The sequence below is a fragment of the Triturus cristatus genome, chromosome 1_2, assembly GCF_964204655.1.
Source record: "Triturus cristatus chromosome 1_2, aTriCri1.1, whole genome shotgun sequence".
In the NCBI taxonomy this organism is placed as follows: Eukaryota; Metazoa; Chordata; class Amphibia; order Caudata; family Salamandridae; genus Triturus; species Triturus cristatus.
In genome coordinates this window covers 886,487,314-886,511,286 of record NC_140580.1, presented here as the reverse complement: position 1 = coordinate 886,511,286, position 23,973 = coordinate 886,487,314, and the positions used below count along the sequence as shown (strand labels likewise).

The following is a 23,973-nucleotide window of genomic DNA, read 5'->3' as shown; positions in this document are numbered from 1 at the left end:
AATAGCTAACTGCTGTTTTTATTTGCGCACAGTTGCTACAGATTATAATATTTTCTCCTGATACATTTTCTTTTTTCCTGCTTCATAATTTCAAAAATCATTGTCACCATATCCTAGGCTCTGTACAATAACTCAAACATGTTGATATAAATATTCAGTACTCAATGGTCAATTAAATATGCACCACCAATTTAAAAAGAAAACCCATGTTTTTAAGGAAAAAGTGTGGTTTATTAGCTGATGTTAAAGCCGAGTTTGACACTGAGTTTCAGATTCTTCTCAGTCACCCATTTTTTCAGCAGGGAAGATTTTAGACTGCGAGATGGCTGATTGATGGCTAACATGTATCGTTCACTTGTGACCCCTTTCTGAGGCCTGCGTGTTGTCTCTTTTCTTCAGGTGGACATTCGAAACCAGGGCCGAACTGCATTGCAGGTGGCATCTCACCTGGGCTGCCTCGAGGTTGTGCAGGTTCTGCTTCAGGCTCAGGCTAGCATTGACCTGAAAGACGAGGAAGGGGATGCTGCACTGCACTACGCTGCTTTTGGGTACGAGCCAATTAGTATCCAAACCTCATAAGTAATTGTCATTGTGGCTCCATCTCTCTCAAGGCCTAAGCCCCAGAAGTGTTTGTTTTGTGGAGGTGGGAAGGAGGGCATTATCCAACTCCAAAAACACTGCCCTCTTCACTGATACCTCCTCTTTCCCATAAACACATTGAATTGGTGAACTGATACAATACTTTCCTGTGGCTAAAAGTAAACGCTAATAAGAGTGTTGTGAGTGAAGACCGCTCTGGGGAGTTTGTCAGCAGGTTAGGCTGTGGTGGGGTGGTTTCTAGGAAGGTCATTGCTAGTACTCGTCAGTACAGAGTGAAGACATGTCGCTATGTAGAAAATGAAGAGGAATTTAAAAACATTTTTGGTCAGATGGACGTAGCTGTAATTTAATAAAGCACATTGCAAAGTGATATATTTGTGACAGGGAAATCTTGGGGGAGATGTAGAAGATGGAGGGAAGAGAGGATGCGATCACTTATAAGTGATATCTTACATATGTCATTCACTGTGACCACTAAGAAGAATGTACACTAAACAGGTAATAAGGATTATTGCTCTGCACATATTCTCTCAGATGTGCTGGTTACCTGTCCAGCACAGTTTTAACGGTTTAAGTAAATCAGGGCATCAATCATTCTCCGAGAGGTGGAAATAGCACAATCATGATTCTTGTTTTTAAATGAAAAGTCCTTTTCATTCATGTATGACCATTAATCTTGATCTCTATTTCCATAACTTCATAAGAAGAACAGTCAAAAGGTGTTTTGTGGCAACAGTTGCTTAATCGGAACTAATAAATCAATTGTCCTGTTCATTCAACAAATGTTATGAAGAAAACGTCTGTCAAAGTCACAGTCGTCTAAATTAGTACAATATGCTGTTAGTAGAAATACCTAAATATCTTTGCGAATTAAATTCTATAGAGCATTCATCCCCAAGATAAGGGTGTCCAAGGATAGATAAAAATACTGTTGCTTGTAGGGATAATGTGATTGTTTCTCACAGTGAATTCTATTTTTTGGTAAATCGTCATGATAAGGGTTTCGATATTGATTAAGCGCAGTCAACTCTCATGGTAAATTAAGCAAACATTTGCTGAATTTATCGTGGAAGCTGAGATTGTGACTGCATTCAATCAATATCGATACCCTTATGGAGATGAAGATCGAATAGAATTCATTTTGAGATACATAATGGACACGTTTCATTTGTTACTAATCAGAATGGAGATCCAAGAGTATGTTCCGTGCATAAAGACAGGTTTGCATAGAAGAGAATGTAAGCTCTTTAACCACAGATAAAATGATTGGTGAGCCACAACCTAGTGTCATTCATCAAGATCTGAATCCCTTCTGTGCAACTTGATGTCCAAGTCCATTAATGGCATCTGCAATGTTATGTCCAGGTCACAAGGCTGCATCTAGAAAATAATGTCCAGTTCAAGCAGACCTTATTTAGGTTAGTGTGCCCAGTCTTAAGTGGAAGGGGTTATCTTAAGAGCTGTGTAATAAAAATTATTCCTAACTAACATGTAGGAAAGTTTCAATTCTATTAAGGACACGGAGGCGAGGATTATGCTTTTCTTTCTTCGCATCTTTATTCAGCAGCTAATCATTAAACAAATCTTTTTTCAACCTTATGCTCAAAAGTACAGTTCCCATGAGTCCTTGGGAATACCTGCATCAACGGCCAATTCATAGCAGTTCCAATGATGAGCCAGTCCGGCTCCTCCAGGTCATCCATAGTCCTTCCTTTATCTGAGGTCTGCCTCTTTCGTAGCACGAACCCGCTTCGTAACCGGTCTCACTGGTCCTGTTAAGCGTTTTCCAATCCTATGAACAGAGAGAGTCATCAGAATGGATTCTCATGAAAACATGTAAATTGCGTCCTGACATCTTCAACTAAACAAAAATACTAGTAAAGAGGCCAACTCTTTTAGTACCTACTAGTAAAAGGGTGGGTTCCATAAAGAGTGACATCTCGCCAGGCGGGATAATCCTCACCTCTATGTCCTTAATAGAATTGAAACTTTCCTACACATTAGTAATAATTTTTATTCTATTTCAGGACTAGAGGCGAGGATTATGCTGGTTCAAAGCGTGCTCACCACCAAATGATCCCTATCTATCACTGGCTTAATATAGAACCTCTTGAAGGTAGAGTCAGAGGACCAATATGCAGCATTCATTGATGTCCTCGAGACGAGCTTCCAAGGAGGAAGCCTTGAGGCCATAGCTCCTGTAGCTGAATGGGCTCCCAAAGCCCTTCGATCAATGCCGGCTTCCTGCATCACCCAACGGACCCATCTCGTGATGGTCGAGGAGGAGACCTTAAGCGTTTTTTGCAAAGTAATGAGTAGTTGTCTCTCGCTTGGAGGTCTGAGTTCCGCGGACATCTCTTGATACGCCTTAAGGCATTGCACCTCACATAACTTCAGGGAATCCAGAAACGCAGAATAGGAGAAGGTTCTGGTATTGGACTTCATCCGTCCACCAACAGTAAATGGTACTCCAGATGGGGAAAAAATTCTACCTGTGATATCCAAGGCTCTATCGTCCGACACTTGTCGACATGACACTAGACATAAAAACATTGCCAGCTTTGCGATAAACTCCTTTGTGATAAGAATCTATTGGGTTACGAACCTGGTTCACATCCCACAGCTCTGAATTAACGTGGCGCTGGGGGGCGAGATAGCCTAATTCCTCGAAGAAGGGGGCACACAAAAGGGTGTTCCCCCATGGGAGATCTGTCTACGGGAGTATGACCTGCCAATATAGCTAAATGGAAGGTATTGATGCAATGGTAGGCCAAACTGTCAGATGCCAAGCTCGCTAGGATATTGAGGATCTGAACAACGTTGGCGACCATGGGATCCACACCCCTACGCAGGCACAAACTTGTCCATCTGTTCCAAGCTGACCTGTACCGTTTAACGGTACTATCTGCCCAGGCTCTCGACAGGAGTTCCTCAGCTTGTGCCTAAAGTCCCAGGACCGACCAACATCCCTGGTTATCCACCAGGCCATCAGGGTGAGGGAGCCCTCCAATACCAGTCAGTGTGGCCTGCAATCCGGATTGAGAAGAAGCTGAGGAAAGAAAGTGAGTGGAATTGGAGAATCCCAGGGAAGTTCCAGACGAACTGGAAACCAAACTTGAGATCTCTATATTGGTGTAATCATCACGTCTGCTTTCTGTCTCTGGCTCTACGCTGAGGCACAGGTGATCAGTAGATATGGGGGAATGCTTATCCCTGTTCCAGAGCCCAGTCGTGCATTAAGGCATCTGTCGCTGCCGATTGAGGGTCCAGCCTCCAGCTCAAGCACCGGGAAAGCTGGTGATCCAGTCGTGATGCGATCAGGTCAACTGAAAATGGACCCCAACATTCCTGAAGGGCTGCAAACAACTCCGGATGGAGCATCCACAAGCTCGAGTCCCGACGGTGACGAGAGTGCCAATCTGCCACCTCGTTTGTCTGACGCAGCATATACACCACTGTAACCGAGACTTGATGATCCAGGCAGTATTGCCAGAAATTCGTGGCCCGGTCGGAGAGGACCCTGGAACTCATGCCCCCGATGATTAATGCATCGGACTGCAGAGACATTGTCCATCTTGAGAACACAAGATTTAATCCTGTTTTTCCTCCAATACTTGACTGTGAATGACCCTGCTAGATGCTCTAAGCAATATATGTCCACGGTCTGCTCTTGGAGGGACCAGGACCCTCCCATGGAAAAACTGCTACACCCTGCGCTCCATCTGACTTTCTGGTATTTGACTCGGATGACGAGGTCTGGGACTGACCCAAAAATTGCTCTCCCATTCTAGGCTTTCATGTGCGAAAGCCACCAGGAGATTTCCTCCTTCGTCTCTTCGAGAGGGACACTGTCTGTGAATAAGTGAGGCCTTTGCGCAGATGGGAGGCCATGAGTCCTTAGATGGCTCAATAGGGTTGGGGTCCTGGAAAAATGGCCTGGATGGAGGAAGAGAGAAGGCTAATGAGGTGGGCGATTTGATGCAATGACGTGCAGGGCTCTGCCAGAATTCTCTTCAATTCATGTCTGATCTTCGCAATCTTCCAAGACAGGAGGCTCAGGGATGAGGTTGTTGAATCGATAACAAACCCCAAGAAGGTCACTCTCTGGGAAGTGACCAAAAAGAACTTTGTGTCGTTGACCACAAATACCAAGTCCTCCAGAAGGTCTATCGCCATTTGTAATTGAAGTGACGACTGTCTGGGACACTGAGCCATCAGAAGCACAATGTCTAGGTAGATAATGAGGTGCCCACAGGTGTTCCACCACCGGTTTGAGAACCCTGGTGAAACACTAAGAGGTGAGAAGAGCCTTAAAGAAAGCCTGGAAAACTCAAACTCCTGATGGCGCCAAACAAGCTGAAGAAATCCCTGTGAGGGATAAAAATTGGGATTACCAAATAGGCGTTCTTGAGGTGCAAATGGACCATCCAGTCGCTAGGGTGCAACATTTCCCGCAGGAAATAGATGCCCTCTCTCTTGAAATGGAAGTAAACCAGCCATTCATTGAACTCACTTGGTGATGACACAGCGACGGCCCTCCATCAGTCTTGTCGATCAGGAATAGGTTGCTGAGAAAACTGGGGGGGGGGGGGGTGACTGCCTGCCGAATCGCACCCTTGTCCAAGAGGGATTGAACCTCCACGTCACTAACTGCGGCTCCCTGGGAAGAGAAGCGGATCTGCTGAGGGCCGGTGGCTTGGAGCTGGGTGCCATAGAATTCTGTTTGAAATCCCTGCACTGTTTGCAGGACCCACTGGTCCGTTGTGAGTGTCCTCCATCTTTGGAGAAGAAGCACCAGTCTGCTTCCTACCTGGACTAAAGAAGAATGATGGGTACGCACCAGAATTGGAGGGATTAGCTTGTCCCTTGAAACTTCTGCCTCTGAAGCGTTGACCTCCTGGTGGGGTAAAAGGTGGCGAACCGCTGCTGGTCCTGGTAATAACCTCGCCTGTAGCCTTGCCATCTGGTGGGCGCTTGAGATGCTGAAAGGCCGGCCTAGTGGCTCCTACCACAGCTGGCCCTGTGAAAAACCCGGGTGGGGAAAATTCTTTTGATGCACGTTTGGGCTTTGTCTCGTGAGGGGAAAGTGTTTGCAAATTTTCCGAGCTCTTTAATAAAAGGCTCTCCGAACAGCCCTCCTTGGGCCACTGCCCCATTCCTCCGAGGTAGCGAGGTGCCCAAGCTTTGGGTCCACTTTTATCAAGGGGGAGCGACCGCTCCTTGGAGAGAGCGCAGTTGGTGTTACATAGAAAGATAATCTCCCTCTACACCCATGCTGAAAACACCTGGGGAGAGATCAGGGAGCCCGAAGACTTGGCATCCTCCGCCATGTCAAGGATTTTAGTGAGCAGGCCCACATGTCCAGAAGCGTGTCCTGGCAAGCTCTCCAGGATCCATCAATGTCCTTTTTGGGGTCCTCAACAAATTTGGCTTACAAGGTAGCAATCCTAGGGTCGATTTCTGGTGCCAATGCTACCTTGTCCGCCAGGTGAGCACACCCCCTCGGAGGCAGCTATGTGCCTAATTCTTCAGGGGTTTGCGGTGGTGGTTTGCCACCTAGTGCGCCACCTTGTCATTGGGGTACCCATTCTGCTGATCGGGTGTGGAGAATTTCTTCTGGTTCCAACATATCGGATCTGGACTCTATGGCTGGGGCTTCCGTGGTGGGGAGACGAGTGGGCCATGGTCTGGACGAACCCGCTTCATCATCTGAGGGCGAGTTTTCATTCTGTTCTGGGGCCTCCTGCAGTGTTTGTCGGCGTTTGACGCATTCACGCGCAATTTGTTGCACGAAGCGCTCCTCCATAGGGTCCATGGCCTCATCAACTGCCCTGTAAATGGAAGCATCCACCACATTGTAAAAGTCATCACCCCAGGGTAGGGCATCCAGAGGGTCTTCATACATGTCCACTTCAGCCTCCATAATGAAAACAAAGTTACTGCAATAGACAAAGCCCTGAAACTATGGCAGTAACAGGCACTTATAGCGCAATATCTCCCATTTTAGGACTACTGTAGGCAACACTGACGCATATAGTGCCTTAAATCCCCCTCTAGGACTAGTGGAGGCAGTCACGTGGCTGCAAATGGGGATCCAGTCAAGATTTTTGTAGTGGACAGAGCTTTAGAATGTGGGTCAAGGACCGGGAAAACGTCACCCCTCGGTTTAATATTCAATAGAGAAAAATGTAGTGCCTGAGAGCGTGTTTCCTCATAGACCTTTGTGTCCAACAATTGAAATACAGACCTCTGGGGGTGTAAATATGCAGTCAGTACCCACCCTTGGTAGAGCATCAGTGCCACACAGTTCAGGGGATTCCCCCAGTCAATTACTGACTCCAGCGTGCTGGGGCGCCACTCTCCAGGGCAAAAGGCTCCAGGCTGCTGCTACCGGCACGCGATCCATGCAGTCAGCTGTGAAACTGACGGGAACCGCGCGTCGGTAGAGCGAGTTTGCACCAGCCTGCAGCGCCACCAAGCGAGCTAGGAACGCACCACGGTACGGAGCCAAATCAGAATAGTGGCGCAGAGGAGGACAGAAACACGTTCCCGTGGCCGTAAGAGTTACACACAGTAATAATAATGTAAATAGACACACTCACACTGGCAGGTAAAGACGGATACGAAAAACGTGACTTGACTTGCAGGCATGCAGCGAAAAAAGAGGCAGACCTAAGATAAAGGAAAGACTATCGAACTGTTATTCTGCTATGATTGGGCCGTTGATAGTTATTCCCAAGCACTCATGGGAACTGTAGTTTTGAGCATAATGTTGAAAAAGGTTTTGTTTACCGATTGGCTGCTGTAATAAAGATGCGAAGAAAAAAATATATAATCCTCACCTTCGGTCCTGAAATGGAATTGGCCTCTAGAGATCTATGACACAAAGTCCATTTCCCTATAAAGCAACAAGTGGCGAGAAATAATCAAGTTATTTGTCCTTTTTTCCTAGAAACCAGCCTGAAGTTGCTGAACTACTGGTAAACAAAGGAGCCACTACGGACCTTCTGAACAATGCCAAGTGCACCGCCTTGTACATTGCTGTCAACAAGGGCTTCACGGAAGTAGTGCGGGTTTTGTGCCAGCACAACTGTGCAGTCAATGTTCAGGTAGGTCAGGTCAATCTCTGCCATCATTATGAGCTCAGTGTTTTGTCTTCCGAGCAAGCAAAAGAAGTAGCCATAGGAAATGTCTTGTCAAGCCTTATATAATTGTTTTTAGTTTTTGTTTTTTTACATTAATTCTAGATTTTATTAAAACTAATGTGTGTCAGCAAATCCGTCATGTGTAACTGCTATGGTTAACGAAACTCTGTGACATGGCATTTTCTATCCAATAGACTATAAGTAGAATTTTGTCTTCCTTGCTTAAATTTTGTGTATGTGGAAAATGGAGTTGACTTCACAGTTTATGATTTTGAGCTGAGTACTTCAGCGTTGTACTGAATTCCAAATTGGTGGTAGTGTTCAGATTAGAATTTATGGTATAAAGATTTTAAAAGGGCCAAGTAAAATTTTAGTTTTAGTACAATATCCTTTAAAAATATACATAGATGGTATTTATATGCAAATATGCCTTCCCTACAGTGGCAAATAATGTAACTGAGGCCAATGAAAGCAAGATGATTTTTCCATAATCAAATGTGGCAAGAAGTATTAGAGCTCAGATCTTATGTTTCTTCTGTTGGCAACTAACCGTTAAAATTCTTCTGAGCCCATCAAAAAAATGGAAATGCTACAGTTCTTTAAAGATGCACAATAATTATAGGTACGGCTTAATAAATCCTAAAGACCACAAGCTGTTTTGTATGCTAATCTTTCCGCTGATTTTCATTTTGGAATAAATATGTTTGAAGATGCATTTCAAGTTGGAAGTTTTAAAACTACAACCATTTATTAATCTTTATTTCATATTTAACACAAACGTAAGCACAGACAAAATGGGTTATGTAACCATAGTAGAAGGTAGAATTAAATTAGCTTTTGTGGTGAGCACGGAATTCTTTTAGACCATACAAAGGAAAGCAACAATGAAAACAGTGAATTTGTAGTGTTGGATGCAAATGCACATGCTATGAATACTCCTACCATCCAGTATTGGCCTGAATTATGCAAGTTTTTTTCCTCGAGGAAGTTTTATGATCGGCGGCGTGCGTCGTCTCTCATCCCCCTCGAGGAATTGCGCATGTTCAGCAGCTCCTTTGTTAGAAAGATTTTTTACTCCATTGGGCCCGAACGGACTGCGTCTGAGCTCTTGAAGACTCATTGCCTGCAGTAAAGAAAACTCAACTGGAGATCCAATGAACGACATTGAACAGATCCGAGCAGGGGCAGCTCCACCGTTACGGCGGAGGAGCGTCGCCCCACTGGTGAAAGGCAGCAAATGAACAATAAAATGATAAAACTATTATGTTGAGGAGTGAGGGAGGAGGAGTGGTAGGTGCACCGTAAGTGTGCATGTCCGTTTGGCCAGCCGTCTTAGGATGTCCAAACTGACATGCGCTCTTACATTTCTCTAACCCAGCTGTCTTGCACATCTGGGTGGGAGAAGAGACACAGGCTCCCTGATCCTAGCTGAGTGGAATTTTGGCCCGCTCAGACCAATCCCAGTGCTTCTCTCATGCTGGGTAATAGCACGAGAGCTGTGCCTGGATTGGCTGGGGAGCAGAGGAGCATGGAGGCAGTGTGCGGTAGGCAAGTTGCTTTATTTTTTTAATTATTCCCCTAAACCTCCGCCCGCCCCGCTCCACCAAGTTTAAGTGGCAGCAGCCACCATTGGATCTGAGACACCGTGAAGCGAGTACCCGGTGAGCGACACACACACGCCTGTCTCGGGTGATGGAGAAGAAGAAAGACCTTTTCCGATGGTGCCCTCGGTGCAAAGCCAAGTATGCACACTCTGACACTCACAAAGTGTGTAATCCGTGCTTATCCCCAGAGCACAAACAAGATGAGTGCGCAGCCTGCACAGTGTGTTAAAACAAAACAATGCTTCAGAACCGAAGAGATCGTCGCCTGGTACACACCATGGAGCTGGCAGCCGAGGCAGAGAAATCTAGGCCGGTGCACCATCAGGAACTGGGGTGGACATAGCCAGCCCCCAGTATGTCGCCTTCGATTCGTCCTCCGGTGAGGAACACACTCCTGTACACGTCAAGGGTCCCACATCGCCATAGGTGATTCCTGTGTTGGGACCGAGGACCAAGACGACGCCATGTACCGTAAGTACTGTTGACCCACCACGTGCCAAGAAAATCTTGCGTACACATCCTCCACTATACCACAGTGCGCCACAGCCCTCGGACTCAGTACGACACTGCGAGCATGCCTCTGAGCCGAGAAGGAGCAAGAATGTCCTCGATCCCGATCGGGCAACTAGGCCACATCACGGGGATGGCTCCGGCAACAAAGCACAAGTCAGCAGCTGCAGACACATCTGCACCGAAAAATGCCAAACAGACTTTATTCCCACCTAAAACATCGGATCCGAAGAAACGCTTGGGATCGAACATCTCCGAATCAAAGCAGCCCTCGACTCTGAGGATGTAAAAACGCTATGACCACACTTCGGGACAGAAGAAAAGCCATACATTTGGGGTTACAAAGCCACACACAGTTTGAGGACACTCAACCGGCTCCAAACAAACAAAAGACGCAGTCTCATATGCCGACAGAAGAACAGGGCATAGTTTTTGAAGGACTGCAACAATTCATGCAGAAAAAACGTAAAGAGACTGCCAAAACAGTCACAAGAGCAGGATCTGCCACTGCCTCGATCAAAGAAGGTGACACTAGAGCACAGAACCACAAACCCAATGACTTGTAGCCCACCTGGCTCCCCACAAACACAGTCATCCTCTTGACAAGAGGAAGAAGAGGAGGAGAACCAAGACACAGATTCACAGGGGACACAGGACACAAAACCACACACTAGACCCCTGGGATACCTACAACGTGGTTCTTTCCGTCGCAGACATGAAACCACCAGAACCATCGAAGGCATCACCACCAAATGACATCTCCTCATTTCAGTGTTATTCAGAGAGCAGAAGAGTACCACAAGCACCCAATGCACACCACTGAGGAGCAAACTGATTTCTTTGTTGAGACACTTGCTCGCACAGTGCAATACCTGCCCATGATAGGATCTGTACTGAATGTATTCAGACAATATTCTGAAGGCATAAGGGTCACAACAGGGCATGCAAACCATTGGAAGATTGCCAACTCGGTCGGGCTACTCTCCTGTTATAACAGAGCAACCTAGGATGAGATGCAGGAACCCATACAAAATCTCCCAACAAATATGAAAAACGAGTAAAAGACTTGGGAAACGAGGCCTGGCAAATATCCAATGCCACAATGAAATGTGCACTAGAAGGGGTGGATACTACTACGAGGGGCATAAATACCTCCATCATGCTGCGTAGACATGATTAGTTATGCATCTCTGGCTTCAAACCAGAAGTGCAACAACACGTTCTGAACGTCCCGTCCCCTTCAAGGGGGAGAACCTCTTTCGATACGCAGCTTTGAAAAATGAAAGACACAATACCACCAAATGGATGGGTGCCTTGCCAACAAAGCCACAAAAGCAGCAGCCCTTTTGGCGTTACCAAGGTAGAGGGGGCGCTAAAGCTGTGTACCAGTGACAATACCTCATATCAAACACAGCAACAACACTACCAACAGACAAAACCGTGGCTACTTTAGGGGCAGATACAAAAACCGAGGCAAAGGTAGAGGTGCTCCCAATTAGGGGGCTCCCACACCCAAACAGTGACTTACCCACACTTCTCCTCTATCACAAAACACCAGTCGGAAGAAGGCTGCAACAGTTCCAGCAGCTGTGGCCAGACATAGCATCATACCATTGGGTACTGCAAATTACCAGGCAGGGAAATTGCCTAGAACTAACTCAACAGCCACCAAATATTCAGCCAAAAAGACACATACTAAATCCACAACCTCTACATCTGCTGAAGGAAGAAGGAGAGGCGTTGCTACTGAAAGTGGCCAAAGAACCTGTCCCAAGGAAACATCTCAAAAAGGGAGTCTACTGCCTTTATTTCCTCATACCAAAAAATGATGGCTCACTACAGCCCATCCTTGACCTACATCCACTCAATCAATTCATAGTCAGAACTCTTCCATATGGTGACATTGCAGAATTCGATACCACTACTACAAAAGGGCTACTTCATGGCAGCATTCGGTCTGAAAGACTCATTCTCCCACATCCCAATCCACCCGGCATATCGCAACTACCTCCAGTTTCTGGTAAGTGGACGTCATTATCAATTCAAAGTGCTACCATTCAGGGTGACAACAGCCCCAAGGGTGTTCACAAAATGCCTAGCCATAGTAGCAGCAAAATTACAAAGAGAAAACATACACGTCTTTCCCTGTCTAGATGATTGGCTGATCAAGAGTCCAACCAAAACCACATGTCTAAAAGACACTCAAAGCACAATTAACCTGTTACACAAATTGGGCTTCTCAATCAATGCAACAAAATTCCATCTCTAACCGCTCCAGATACATCCCTATCTTGGAGTGATACCCAGTTTAGTATAGGGGACAGCATACCCCAATCACGAAAAGGGTTCTCAATCACTAGAACCAACTGGATCTTTTTCATTCACATTTTCGCCTACCAGTCAAAACAGTGATGCCCCTTCTAAGGATTATGGTTTCATGCATAGCAGTAGTGCGTCATGCAAAACTACACATTCAGGTGTGGGCATATCTGCATGAGCAGAATTGCCACTACAATATTAGGGTTTATTCCTTAATATTGTAAGTGCCAGGGAAGCCATAGAGAGTACATGCACTGGGAACTTGACAATTCGAGTTCCACAGCACCATGATGGCTTCACTGACTCCATGAGTGTTTGGTACCAAACAGCTCTTTGTAATAAATCCACACTGATTTTCCATGTGGTATTTATTGTACTATGTACCTAGAGGGCATCTCAGAGGTGCTCACTGAAAACCTATGAACCATAGTGTGGTCTCAGACTGGCTGTAGGCAGCCAGCCATCACCAGACATGTTTCTGGACCCCTGGGTAGAGATCCCCTTCTCTCTGGGACCAGACACAATGCACATCCTAGGCAGATGTGTCACACCTCCTCACCCAGGATGGTACAGTGCTCGAAGAGGGAAGCTTCAAAGGCCTGCCACCTTTCTAATGCAACCACCATCCTTCGTTTCGAACAGCTGATGGCAGACCCTGGTTTACACTCTCACTTGGAGCATGAAAACAGTCAGGAAAAGTTAGAACCTCTACCAACTCCACCCCTAAGGTGGGGGAGGCGAGGTGAAGCACATCTTTCAGTCCCCGCCATCTTAAAGATGGGGAGATCACTCCAATCAGGGCTAGGTCTATGTCCCCTCCCACAGGAGGGTGGCATTGTAGAGGGTGTAGTCACCCCATGTAAGGTGCCCATTACCCCTACCTGCTAGTCCCCTAAAAAGCCCACAAATCTAGTATTTAGGCAGTTCCCCCAGACCTGAAAACTAGATCTGCAATGACCTAAAACAAAGAAGGTGACCCTGCAGCACTGGTGTAACACACGCCCCCGCAGTACGGGGGGAGGCACACTCCTGGGGGCCCCCTCAGTACAGTACTCTGGCAGGAGAGCTACAGATTGAATTCAGAGGGGGCAATATGTACCTTGCAGGGGGGGCTCAAGTTTTGTTATGCCAGCGCCCTGCAGAGAAGACTGAAGACTATGACCGCCTTAGCCCCAGCCCTACCAGCCTGTTTCCAGCTTCTGCCTACCGGCAACCACTCTCGCAGCCAGCGAGCTCTGAAAACCCTGGGACTACAGCTGCTTTCGACAGAGACTCCAATCTCCTGTGCACAGCGGACCTGTCCAAGAAGAAACAAGCTCCAAGGACCCTGGATCCCAGCAGATCCGTGTGTCCTACCCACCCTGCACCCGACGCCCACAGTCCTGTCTGAATGGCTCACCTGTGCGGTGAAGTCTTCACAGCGATCTTGACCTTGTGTCCAGTGCTGGCTGACCGGTTCTGACCTGCACTAGGCGCCCGGCAGTGTGAATCGAGACACTCCCCGACATCGACCGGCTCCGGTAAGAAGACTCTGACATCAAAAGGCACCCATGCACCCGAGGCCCCTGGCCTTGGTGAGCTGAACCAACCGTCCCCCTATGACCTCCTACATCTGAACTTACCTCTGCTGTCGTCAGTGTCCCTCCTGCAACGTCCAGTGCCACGCCTGCAGCCTCTTTGCCGAAAGAAGAATCCCCATTTAAAAGCATGGGGAACCTAACATTGAAATTGCACCCTGCACCCGGCCACCCCTGTGCCGCTGGTGGTGTATGTTTGGTGCTACTTTGTGGCCCCTCCAGTGCTTAATCCGACTCCCCAAAGCTTGGCCCCTGCAACCGATCTACCTACATGCAAGCAGTGTGGCTCCAGGCACCCCCTTTCCCCATTGTAAAGCATTAGGCCGAACTCCGATTTTGACCACTGCACCCAGCCTGCCCTGTGCCACTGGTAGTGCAGTTTTGGTACTCACCTGACCCTTGCCCTTGTTGACTTTTGAGTCCAAAGACTGGATTTGTAAGTGCCTTACTAACCTGTTTAAACCCCAATATTGTTTTCCCCAAAGGATTACATTGAACTGTGCTGTAAAGTTTCTAAGTGTCGATTTTTCAAAGTAAAAAGTATTTTTACTTAAAAACGTACTTACCTGATTGCGAAGATCTTGGTCTTAAAATAAAGCACAAAGTATAATTTTCAAAAATTGGTTTGGATCTCCTCCTTGAGTCATGTGTCCATTATTGATCACTGTAATAAATGTCTTACACTCTCTGTGTTAGGCCTAAGGCTGCTCGCCCACACTGCCACTAATAGAGCACTGGGTTTTACATTGAGCGCTGTACACTTTTGGGGGACCCCTGGACACTGTGCACGGTATTACCACATAGTGGCAATATCATATACAGAGCTTGCTTCCTACAGCTCCCACATGGGCTCAACAACCATGGTACGCAACGCGACTACTAAAGCTAACCCTAGTACCTCACAAGAAGCTATCCAAACCTTCCCACTCACAGCGGGGGCAGGGTGTGACATACCAACGCTAAACAGCTTAATCTTGCAATCTGGCTCCTGAAGCCATAGAGTTTGGATACTTAAATCTATCCCCAGAATGCATGACTGTTTTAAAAGCGGCTAGAACACCAAACACAAGGGTATACTGTGCTGTTAAATGGAAACATTTTGTTCACTATTTTACTTTACAAAGCATTCATCCATCCTCTCCAACAAAACAACAACTAGTTTGTTACTTTTTACTGTTGCAAAATGTGCATTTTTGATATACCTCCATACACCTACATTTAGCCGCCATTGCAGCGTATCTACAAAACAGGAAGCATCAATCCCTTTTCTGCATTCCTTTCATCACAGCTTTCATGGAAGGATTAAAAAGAGTCATACCACCTGCAGGAATGTGGAATTCCTATAGCCCGACGCCCGGGACATATTGTTTGGGGTCAAGGGCAACAAGTTTTCATGTGTATTTTGTCCTTGGGACAAGTAGGCCCAACCCACTACAGTTCAAACCCTTTGGCTGGCAGTTTACAGTACCACATTATGGATCAGGGAAAAGGCATTTCCTGCAGTTAAGGTAATATTTGTGTCTGTGTTAATGCTGTTCAAACTTGTATTTATGGTTTATTAATGCAAAGGCTTTATTATTAGGGTGAGCACTCTAAGTAAATGTTGTAAGCCCAGACTGCACTACTGACAGTGGTTAGAGTATAAAAATATGCACACACGTTTTCAATGTTTAGCAATATGAGGCTATGTATACTGCTCCCAGAATGCTCTCTGTTTAGATGCAAATATTTAGAGAAGCTTGGAAACAAGATTGATGTTTCTTTGCTTTCAAAATAGAATGTTCACAAATAAAATGCAAAACTATTTCCTTAAACTACTGAAAAAAATTAGGTACCATTTCTTTGCAGTATCATTTAGTAAAATTGTTGATATACACTAGTATTTCCCAAACATATTCATAATTTAAAATGAGTTTAACTAATAAGATTATGGGAAACAAAAATAAACAATCATTGGTAAAGCCAGTAGGTCTGAAATTGTTGGTCAGCCATTTAGTTTTGTCAATGCGTGAATGGTTGTTGTAAAACCTTATTGTTGTGGAAGCTGCGGGCTTTCACGTTTCTAACAAACATTGGCAAAAGCAAAAACTGTTTTGGTCTCAAAAAGCACACATTGCACAGTAGTTCCTGGCACTGAACAAAAAATCTGTCGCTATTCTCCTTAAGAAAGAACAAAATGCTGTCACTCACAGTGAAGCTAGCCGATAGAGAGAGAACACCAAACCTAATTAGGGGTCCAATTATTACACCTAGTGTACCCATGTCCTTGGATTAAGTGGAGATATACGACTTTCGGGAATTCACAAGACTTTACAGAAGTAGCCTAAGAAACAGTACTTCTAGAAGATATTTGTGTACTGCATTTTAGCATGAGCAAATATGCAGGTGTAGATTTGCTCATATGAAAATCTGAGTGCTTCTTTAATCTCTAGGATGTATGTGCCCACAAGCTGTCATTTTCATACTGTACTGTTGTGCTTAGTCTGCAGTGTTACATAGCATTGTTCTTTGTTTTATTCCTAGGATTCATTGGGGGACACACCCCTACACTATGCTATCACTGCTGACTTCACAAGCATTATCGAGATCCTGACAGATGTGCCCAACATAGACTTAACAGTACAGAACCGCCAGGGCTTCAACGTGCTCCACCATGCTGCCTTGAAAGGAAACACCCTGTGAGTTGTCGGGAGTTTAAGAGGGCGTACATAAAGCAGGTTGTGCCTGCTTCATTTTCAAAGTTTGCTGCCTCTTATCTTCTGTCTGCTTTCATTTATTCATTCTGTTTGTTTCTGAATCTCTGTAAATGCATCTGTATGCATATATATATATATGTATATATATATGTATATGCACATTTGTAAAGACCTAACAGTTTTACAGGATGGATGATTCTATCATGTTTAAGTTGAAAAGACCTAATTGATTCACCCTGCTGAAACTTAAACAAGCATTGGCATAGCCAATAGGTCTCGCCTTTGGGACCTTATAAGTGTTTAGCCATGCAACAGTTGCCTAACTAAATACTTATAAGGTCCCAAAAGCGAGACCTATTGGCTATGCCATGCTGCCGTGAAAGCGATCAAACATCAGAGCGGCCGCGAAAGTGAAAGTAATCGCGGTAAAGCGCAGCGCACGCGCCCGCGCACATGCACTGTAGCTGTAGGCTGGCCTGGTAGCACTTTTTGGAGCCCTCTCAAAAAGTTTCGCCAGACCAGCGCATGCGCTGGGTCAGGCGAGACCTAAAAATAATACTCGGGGGCCATGGCCAGCAGCTGACGAGAATGGGCGCACTCTGAGGCGGCTCCGCTACCCTCGCCGTTCTCTACCATCTATCCAACTTGAATCCAGCGATTACCCCCTCATTCCAGGGGGCACAGATCCCACTGACACCCACGCTGCACGAAGCGAGCAGCCTGAGCCTGACGGGAAGCAGCAAGCAACTGCGGAACGGCGCCCTTGGAGCTCCGAGGCACACAACATGGTGGCCCGATCCCGTGTCCCCGGCTGCAGAGGTGAGAGGGCGAGAGTGTAGCGGCGGGGACATGGCTTGAGGGCCCGGTGGCATTCTGCAATTAAATCAGGGCCTACCGGGGGCCTCGCACAGAACAGCTAGCAAGCTCCTTGTAGAGAGGAGTGACGCCTGCAAGTGGGGGGAGGCGCACGTTCCCCTTGGCCTGAAAACTACCTGAGGCCCCGGCTTGAGGCCTAGTAGAACGGAGGGACTGCACAGGAATCCCCCACATCACCAAATGTTCACCATTGGCCCAGACCACCACCTCGTTGGGCCACACAGCTGAACTGCTGCACTGCTGTATCACCAGGGGGTTAGAAGAGTTGCTGAAGGCCTGCGTCGAACGCGACCCCCGCGGGTCGCTGCAGCGGGCCCGTAGTGGTGCAGGGTGAATTAGACCAGCGAGGGACACCAGTACCTAAGTAGCGGCTCCTCACCCACTCTAAAGCGGACCAACTAGGTTGCATGCCAAAGGGGCCCCACATCGGAGGCCAAGCTCCTACCTTCATTACGAGGCTCAAGGGACTGGTCCAGATAACTTGGCAAAGCCATCGGGGTGAGATTGCCGTATCCTCCCTCCCCCAGCTCCCCCCCACCCCCCTCCCCCGCTCTTCGATTGTTGATAGCAGAAATCAAGGCCGCACTCAGTTGCGTTCACTTACCGGAGGACACCTCCGCCTATCCTACCAGGAAAACCGACAGGGAGGGATACTATCATTCCCCCCTCCCTGGGTAGGCGGCGGCGATTACTGGTATACACCCTGTCACAGCGAGCACCCATACACCCCAGTGGCAGGGGGCCCAAAACACAGGCCCAAAAGACACTAGCCAAGTTTGCCTGGGGCAAGACGGGAGAGGACAACGAAGCAGCGGCCAAGGGAGGAACAAACGACCCTCACCCCCAGCCTCCTCAACCTGACCTCACCCTCCATGATGTCATGGAGGCCATTGCGGGGGTGCGGACATCCTTAGAATCCCGCATTGACACTGTCAACATCGAGATCTTCCTCCTCAGAGCTGACCTGTGAAAAATGGATGCAAGAGTAAGAGATGTGGAAGAAGCCACAGTCACATTGATGTCTGACACTGATCACCTCAAACAGCAGGTGGCCCAACTCAGAGAACAGCAGGCAAAGATTGAAGGCCTCCTCGACGAATATGAAGGAAGAGCGTGAATAAATAACATACGTATACTGGGGGTCCCGGAGCGAGCGGAGGGGCCGGCGGCGGACCTCTTCGTAGAAGACCTGATAACAACTAAACCTCCACCGAAACGCCTGTCCAATTATTTTTCCATTGAACGGGCTCATTGAATCCCTGGACGTAAGCCAAAGCCGGGAGCTCCCCCGAGGCCCATCATAGTAAGAGTGTTTAACTTTCGGGACCGCGATGTGGACCTTCAAACAGCTCGTGCTCGACCGCCGCTACAGTTGGAGAACAGTGCAATCAAGTTTTTCAGGGACTTCGCTACTAAAGTGCAGGCCCAGCGGCGCAGTTTCACAGCGATCAAGAAAGCGCTACGAGACAAAGGAATAAAATATTCTGTGGTTTTCCCAGCGAAGCTCCGAGTTGAATCGGAGAGTAAAACCTGGTTCTTCTCTTCCCCAGAAAAGACTTGGGAGTAGCTAGAGGGCTGGCGACGAGTTGGGAAACAAAACAACGGCAGACAAGACCGAATCAGAGGCGACAAACCAAACAATGTGACTGCACCTCGTGAGGACCCAACTCGTGAGGAGCATGCCTCGGACTCGAGGGGATGAAAGGGTAGGAAGTAGGGAATTGCTGATTACAGTGGCCTGAATGACACTTGGGACCTCGGAAAATACAACTGAACATTTCGTAAGAAACTGAGGCCCGTGGATGGTTAATGGGGGCCGACCACCATCAATCTGGGTAGAACTGTTAGTGCTCTGCCGCATAGACGATTGGAAGTATAGATGGGTTCACAAGGATCTAATTGATTTACTGTGTAATATGTATCTATCCTTCATTCACGGCGAGGGTGGGACGGCTCTACACCAAGCACCCCGTATATGGAGGGAGGGCGACATGCACTCTGCCTTGATTGGGGGGGGGGGGTAGTTTGAAATCCACGGGCAGGGAGGGGAGGGGAAGGGGGGATGTTGGAGGGTTGTTGTTTATGTTAATGTTTTTTGTCACGATACACAGGGAACTCCAATAGGCTTGACATATTGTGACCAATTTCAATTGACAACATATAAGGGACAGACTGTTGCACAGTCCACCATACTGAGTAGCCAGCCCCAACTCAAGTGTGTGAATGACCTGATTGTATTAGATCCCCTCCCTTCCGTGGGGGGCATACCGGGTCCACCTCTCTGTTTTCACCTTTGTTCCCCAATGGCTAATATCACCGTTACTAAATTATTCGCCTTGACGTGGAATGTTAATGGGTTGGGGGACAAAATAAAGAGGGGTGTAGTGTTGCAGTAACTAAAGAGACCGGCACCAGATATCGTCTTGCTACAAGAAACTCATCTTGTAGGTAACAATTGCAAGGCTCTCAGCAGGTGGGGTTACAAATTATTAGTACATGCGGGATTTACGTCTGGCTCCAGGGGAACTGGTATCCTAGGACGCAAACGTCTAGCTCTTGCACCCACTTGTACTTGGGCGGACCCACAAGGCATATTTGCGGTCCTAAAGGCCACTTGGGAGGGGAAGGCATTAAATGTGACTTTAATGTATCTTAACTGGGGAATTCACACTGGGGAAGGAGGCCCTTAGCAACTTAGGTAACATACTAGTGGACCTTCCAGATGGCATCCTGATATTGGAGGGCGACTTCAATTTGACCATGGATGACACATTGGACAGACATCCCCAACGGCCGACTGCCAGACCAAACACTCTCATGGCGGAATTTACTCCGGCCATGGGACTGACAGATATATGGCGCTCACTGCAACCACATATGTCGTATTACACCCATTACTCCAATGCACACAAAAGTATGTCCCGTATAGATTATTTCCTTACACTCCTGACGGATGTGGGCCATTTTCAGAATCCTCGCGGGCTTCTGCGGGGAATCTCGGATCACTCCCCGGTGTGGGTCAAGCTCACTTTCCACCAGTAAACACAGCGCAGCTCTATAGTAATAAACCCGTGGCTTTTAAAAATTCCTGACATAAAAGAACAACTGGCTGGACAGACTGACCATTACTTTACGGAAAACTTGGTTTGGTGTATTCGGCACAGACTATTTGGGAGGCTTATAAAGTGGTAATGAAAGGCCATGCCCTCGCGGTAAAAATGGGTTATCTCCGACGTCATAACGAACATGTACTCGCTGCAGAGAATGAACTACAACAGCTAGAGTCACTTAAAAACTCCTCGCCCAGCGAGGTCACGGCACACCGTTTGACTATTAAACATCTTGAATATAAAGTCCTAACGAGAGACAAAGCAAGGGCGCGACTACTTTCCGTACGACATAGGGTTTACGAAATGGGGGACAGAGCGGGCAGGATGCTGGCCTGGCTGGAGCGTAGGGAGCAAGAACAGAGATGGGTGCCTGAATTATCCACGGATAGGGCGCGCGGATATCTGACCCACAAGAAATAGCAGATATTTTTGCGAGTCATTTGGAGGAGGTATATACGCCCTCCACTTCTTGTACGTCGGAAGACTCCCGGCAACTGCTGGTGGATAGTAACTTGCCCTCACTATCTGAAACAGAAAGGGTTGACCTGGAGGCTGACATCACATATGAGGAAATCTGTAAAGCCACCTTTACTGTTCAATCAGGGAAAGCAATGGGGCCTAATGGTATCCCGATAGAGTTCCTCAAGTCTATAGCAATGAAAGTGGCCCCTCACCTTAAGCATATGTACTTAAAAAGTCTCGAGAAAGGCGTACTAGCAGCAGACCAAAGACTGGCATCTATAGTAGTAATTTGTAAGCCCGGGGAGCCGGCAAAGTGTTGTGGTTCCTACAGACCGATCTACTTAATAAACGCGGAGGCCAAGATCCTAGTGAAACTATTGGCTTCACGATTAAACGCTGTCATGTCCTCCCTGGTCCATGCAGACCAATCCGGTTTTGTGCCCGTTCGAAATACAGCGTTGAACATTCGACGGGTACATAATTAGGGCTCCGGGTTTTATGGTATTTATTTTTTAAACATTTCCGTCTGTATTTATCCATATTTATTTTTTGGTCATTTTATCTGTATTTATCCACATTTATTTTTGACGCAAGAAAAAAAAGCGCTAAAGCTAATATTTTTCCACATTCATTTAATTTGACATGCACACTTGCACTAGGTTGTTATAGCTGTTTTTTTAAATGGGAGCCTATGCTAAGTGCACTTCACATCTTGGGAGCAAATTTCGTCTCTGAAAAGATGCGTGAATTAGTGATTCTGATTAGGTCTCATTTGCGCATCTGTCTTGCAAAATGTCAACGCATTACTACCTCTTTTACTCACATTTAATCAGCCATCACAGAGAGTGTCTGCTCGAAGAATATCAGATCATTGTTAGTGTTAATACTTAAAAGATAGAACAGACAGGCCAATGTAGGAGGGCTCAGGGAGACAGTTCCTTATGCTTCATATATGTTCTTCTGGTGATCAGTGCTGCATGAGGTGCGTGGATCTTGAGTCAGAGTCAGTAGTTTTTTTTTTTACCTGTTCCTTTATTCAGATCTAGGGTTTCCAGAAAGCCCTGTGTACGCAGAACACCAATTATCCAGTCATTGGGTTGATATTTACATCAAACAAATCACTGCATTCTGGCACTTGTAGACTTTTTCTGCTTCAGTTAAGGCAGAGGAGCAAACGCATATGGTAACTATATTATGCACCAAGGAAAGGAGAATTGAGTTCATGGTGTGAGGTGTATGTGGAATATTCTATACATTGATATATATTTATATATCAAATATATGATACGTCAAGCAATTGGACGTTGATAAGCGTTTTTGGGATAAATTGGTTGTAAAATGCCATGTCGCTGTCCCTTACCCGCTATTTTTGCTCGAATAATTTCAGCAAAGATTTTGGTATTTCTTATTGCCAGACCTGCCAACTCGCATTGGACCCTGGTGTGGTTCAGTGTATTGGCACTGTTCGTACAGCCATCTACTAAATAGCTGATATTACACTGTGAACACAAGATGAGATGGAGACTCTAACACTGCGTGGGTTTCAATTCATGCGTGGGGGATCGGCATGATTTTAAGTCTTTACAGGCTTTGCAGCCTCACCAGGCATTGCAGGTGATCTCAGGATCCTATGTGTTTTGAATGGGCAGGCAGTGCCAGCCTAAAAAAGACTCACTGACACTCCTTCACCCTGCCCCCTCCCATGGATGCTTTGTCAGTGATGGCTCAAATCCATGCCTAATCCCGGCCCGTTACTTCCAAGGCCACTCCTCTCACCCGTGGGCTCCGATGGTGAACATTATTTTCGAGGTTGAAAGCGGTTTGTATTCTACTTGTTCTGCACTCCATTTTACCCCTGGGTTGTAGCTGGGGTAATTTAAGAGCAAAATCCAAGTGAGAGCTTGTCGTGCTTAATTTAGTTTTGCCTCCCTCACCCTCCCATACAACTAAAAACAAAAGGTTGCTGGAGCTGCAGCCGGTGTCCTGGGGTGTTTTCACACCTCTTAATGGACATCAGCTGCTTGCACTGCTCCAGCAACTATCTTGCGTGAGCCACCGCTGTGAGGGGTGCTGGAGGCTCTGCAGACACAGCGCTCCCAGTTCCCCCATCTCTGGAGCAGTTTCAGGGCAGAAGTTTCCCATTTCTTTTGGCTGCCCCTGTGCACCTCTGACTCAGAATTTACAGAGGAGCACAGAGGCAGGAGGAGCATTTGTTTTGTAGGTATTTTCCCGTTTTTATATATAAATACAGGCAAAAAACTAAAAGTTTTCTGTCTGTATTTATATGTATAAATCCGTTTAAACGGAAAACCGGAAGCCTTATACATAATGTATTAGCACGGCAACATTGTGTGGAGGAAGACGCGGTGATTATGTCTTTGGATGCCTCCATGGCATTCGATTCTATAGAATGGCCCTATCTTTTTGAAGTGCTTCCTCGCTTTGGTTTCGGCCCAAAATTTATAGCCTGGGTTCGCCTGCTTTACACCGAGCTCTGTGGATGGGTGCGGGTGAATAATTGTACATCGAGGGTGTTCACATTGCGTACGGGGACTAGACAGGGTTGCCCCCTGTCCCCCCTGCTGTTCGCACTTGTTCTGGAACCTCTGGTGTCATGGGTGCGACGGGATGTAGCTCTTCGAGTCCTAAAATGGGACGAAGACACTGAGGATAGAATATCATTATACGCAGACGATATCCTGATTTATTTAGCCTCCCCCTATGCCTCGATACACAGCTTGCTCAATATTTTTACCAATTTCGGCAAGTGTTCAGGTTATGCCATTAATTGGGCAAAATCAGTGCTTTTTGTTCTCCATGGCCCCACACCTAGATTACCCAAGGGATGTAATGTTGAGGTGACCAGGGATGGTTTCCGATATCTGGGGATTTTCATCACCCCAAACCCAAAAACCTTTTATGATCGGAATCTCGTAGCCCCCTTGCAAAGATTTAGAGAAGACGTCAAATATTGTGGTCGCTGCCACTGTCGTTGCTAGGTCGTGCGGCCCTGTTTTAAATGTTAGCATTTCTGCGGTTCCCTTATTTACTCCAAAATTGCCCATACTCTATCC

The 23,973-nt window shown here is 46.8% G+C and overlaps 1 protein-coding gene across 15 annotated transcripts in view; it reads left to right on the top strand.

Annotated features, from left to right (window-relative positions):
* Positions 1–23,973, top strand: part of MIB2 (MIB E3 ubiquitin protein ligase 2) — a 325,069-nt gene that overhangs the window by 206,684 nt on the left and 94,412 nt on the right. For all 15 annotated transcript variants that reach the window (XM_085609519.1, XM_085609515.1, XM_085609505.1 and 12 more), the window contains 3 exons: positions 400–548; positions 7,553–7,709; positions 16,279–16,433. In XM_085609519.1, coding sequence (XP_085465645.1) covers positions 400–548; positions 7,553–7,709; positions 16,279–16,433 — 461 coding nt within the window. The remainder of the gene's footprint in view (positions 1–399; positions 549–7,552; positions 7,710–16,278; positions 16,434–23,973) is intronic.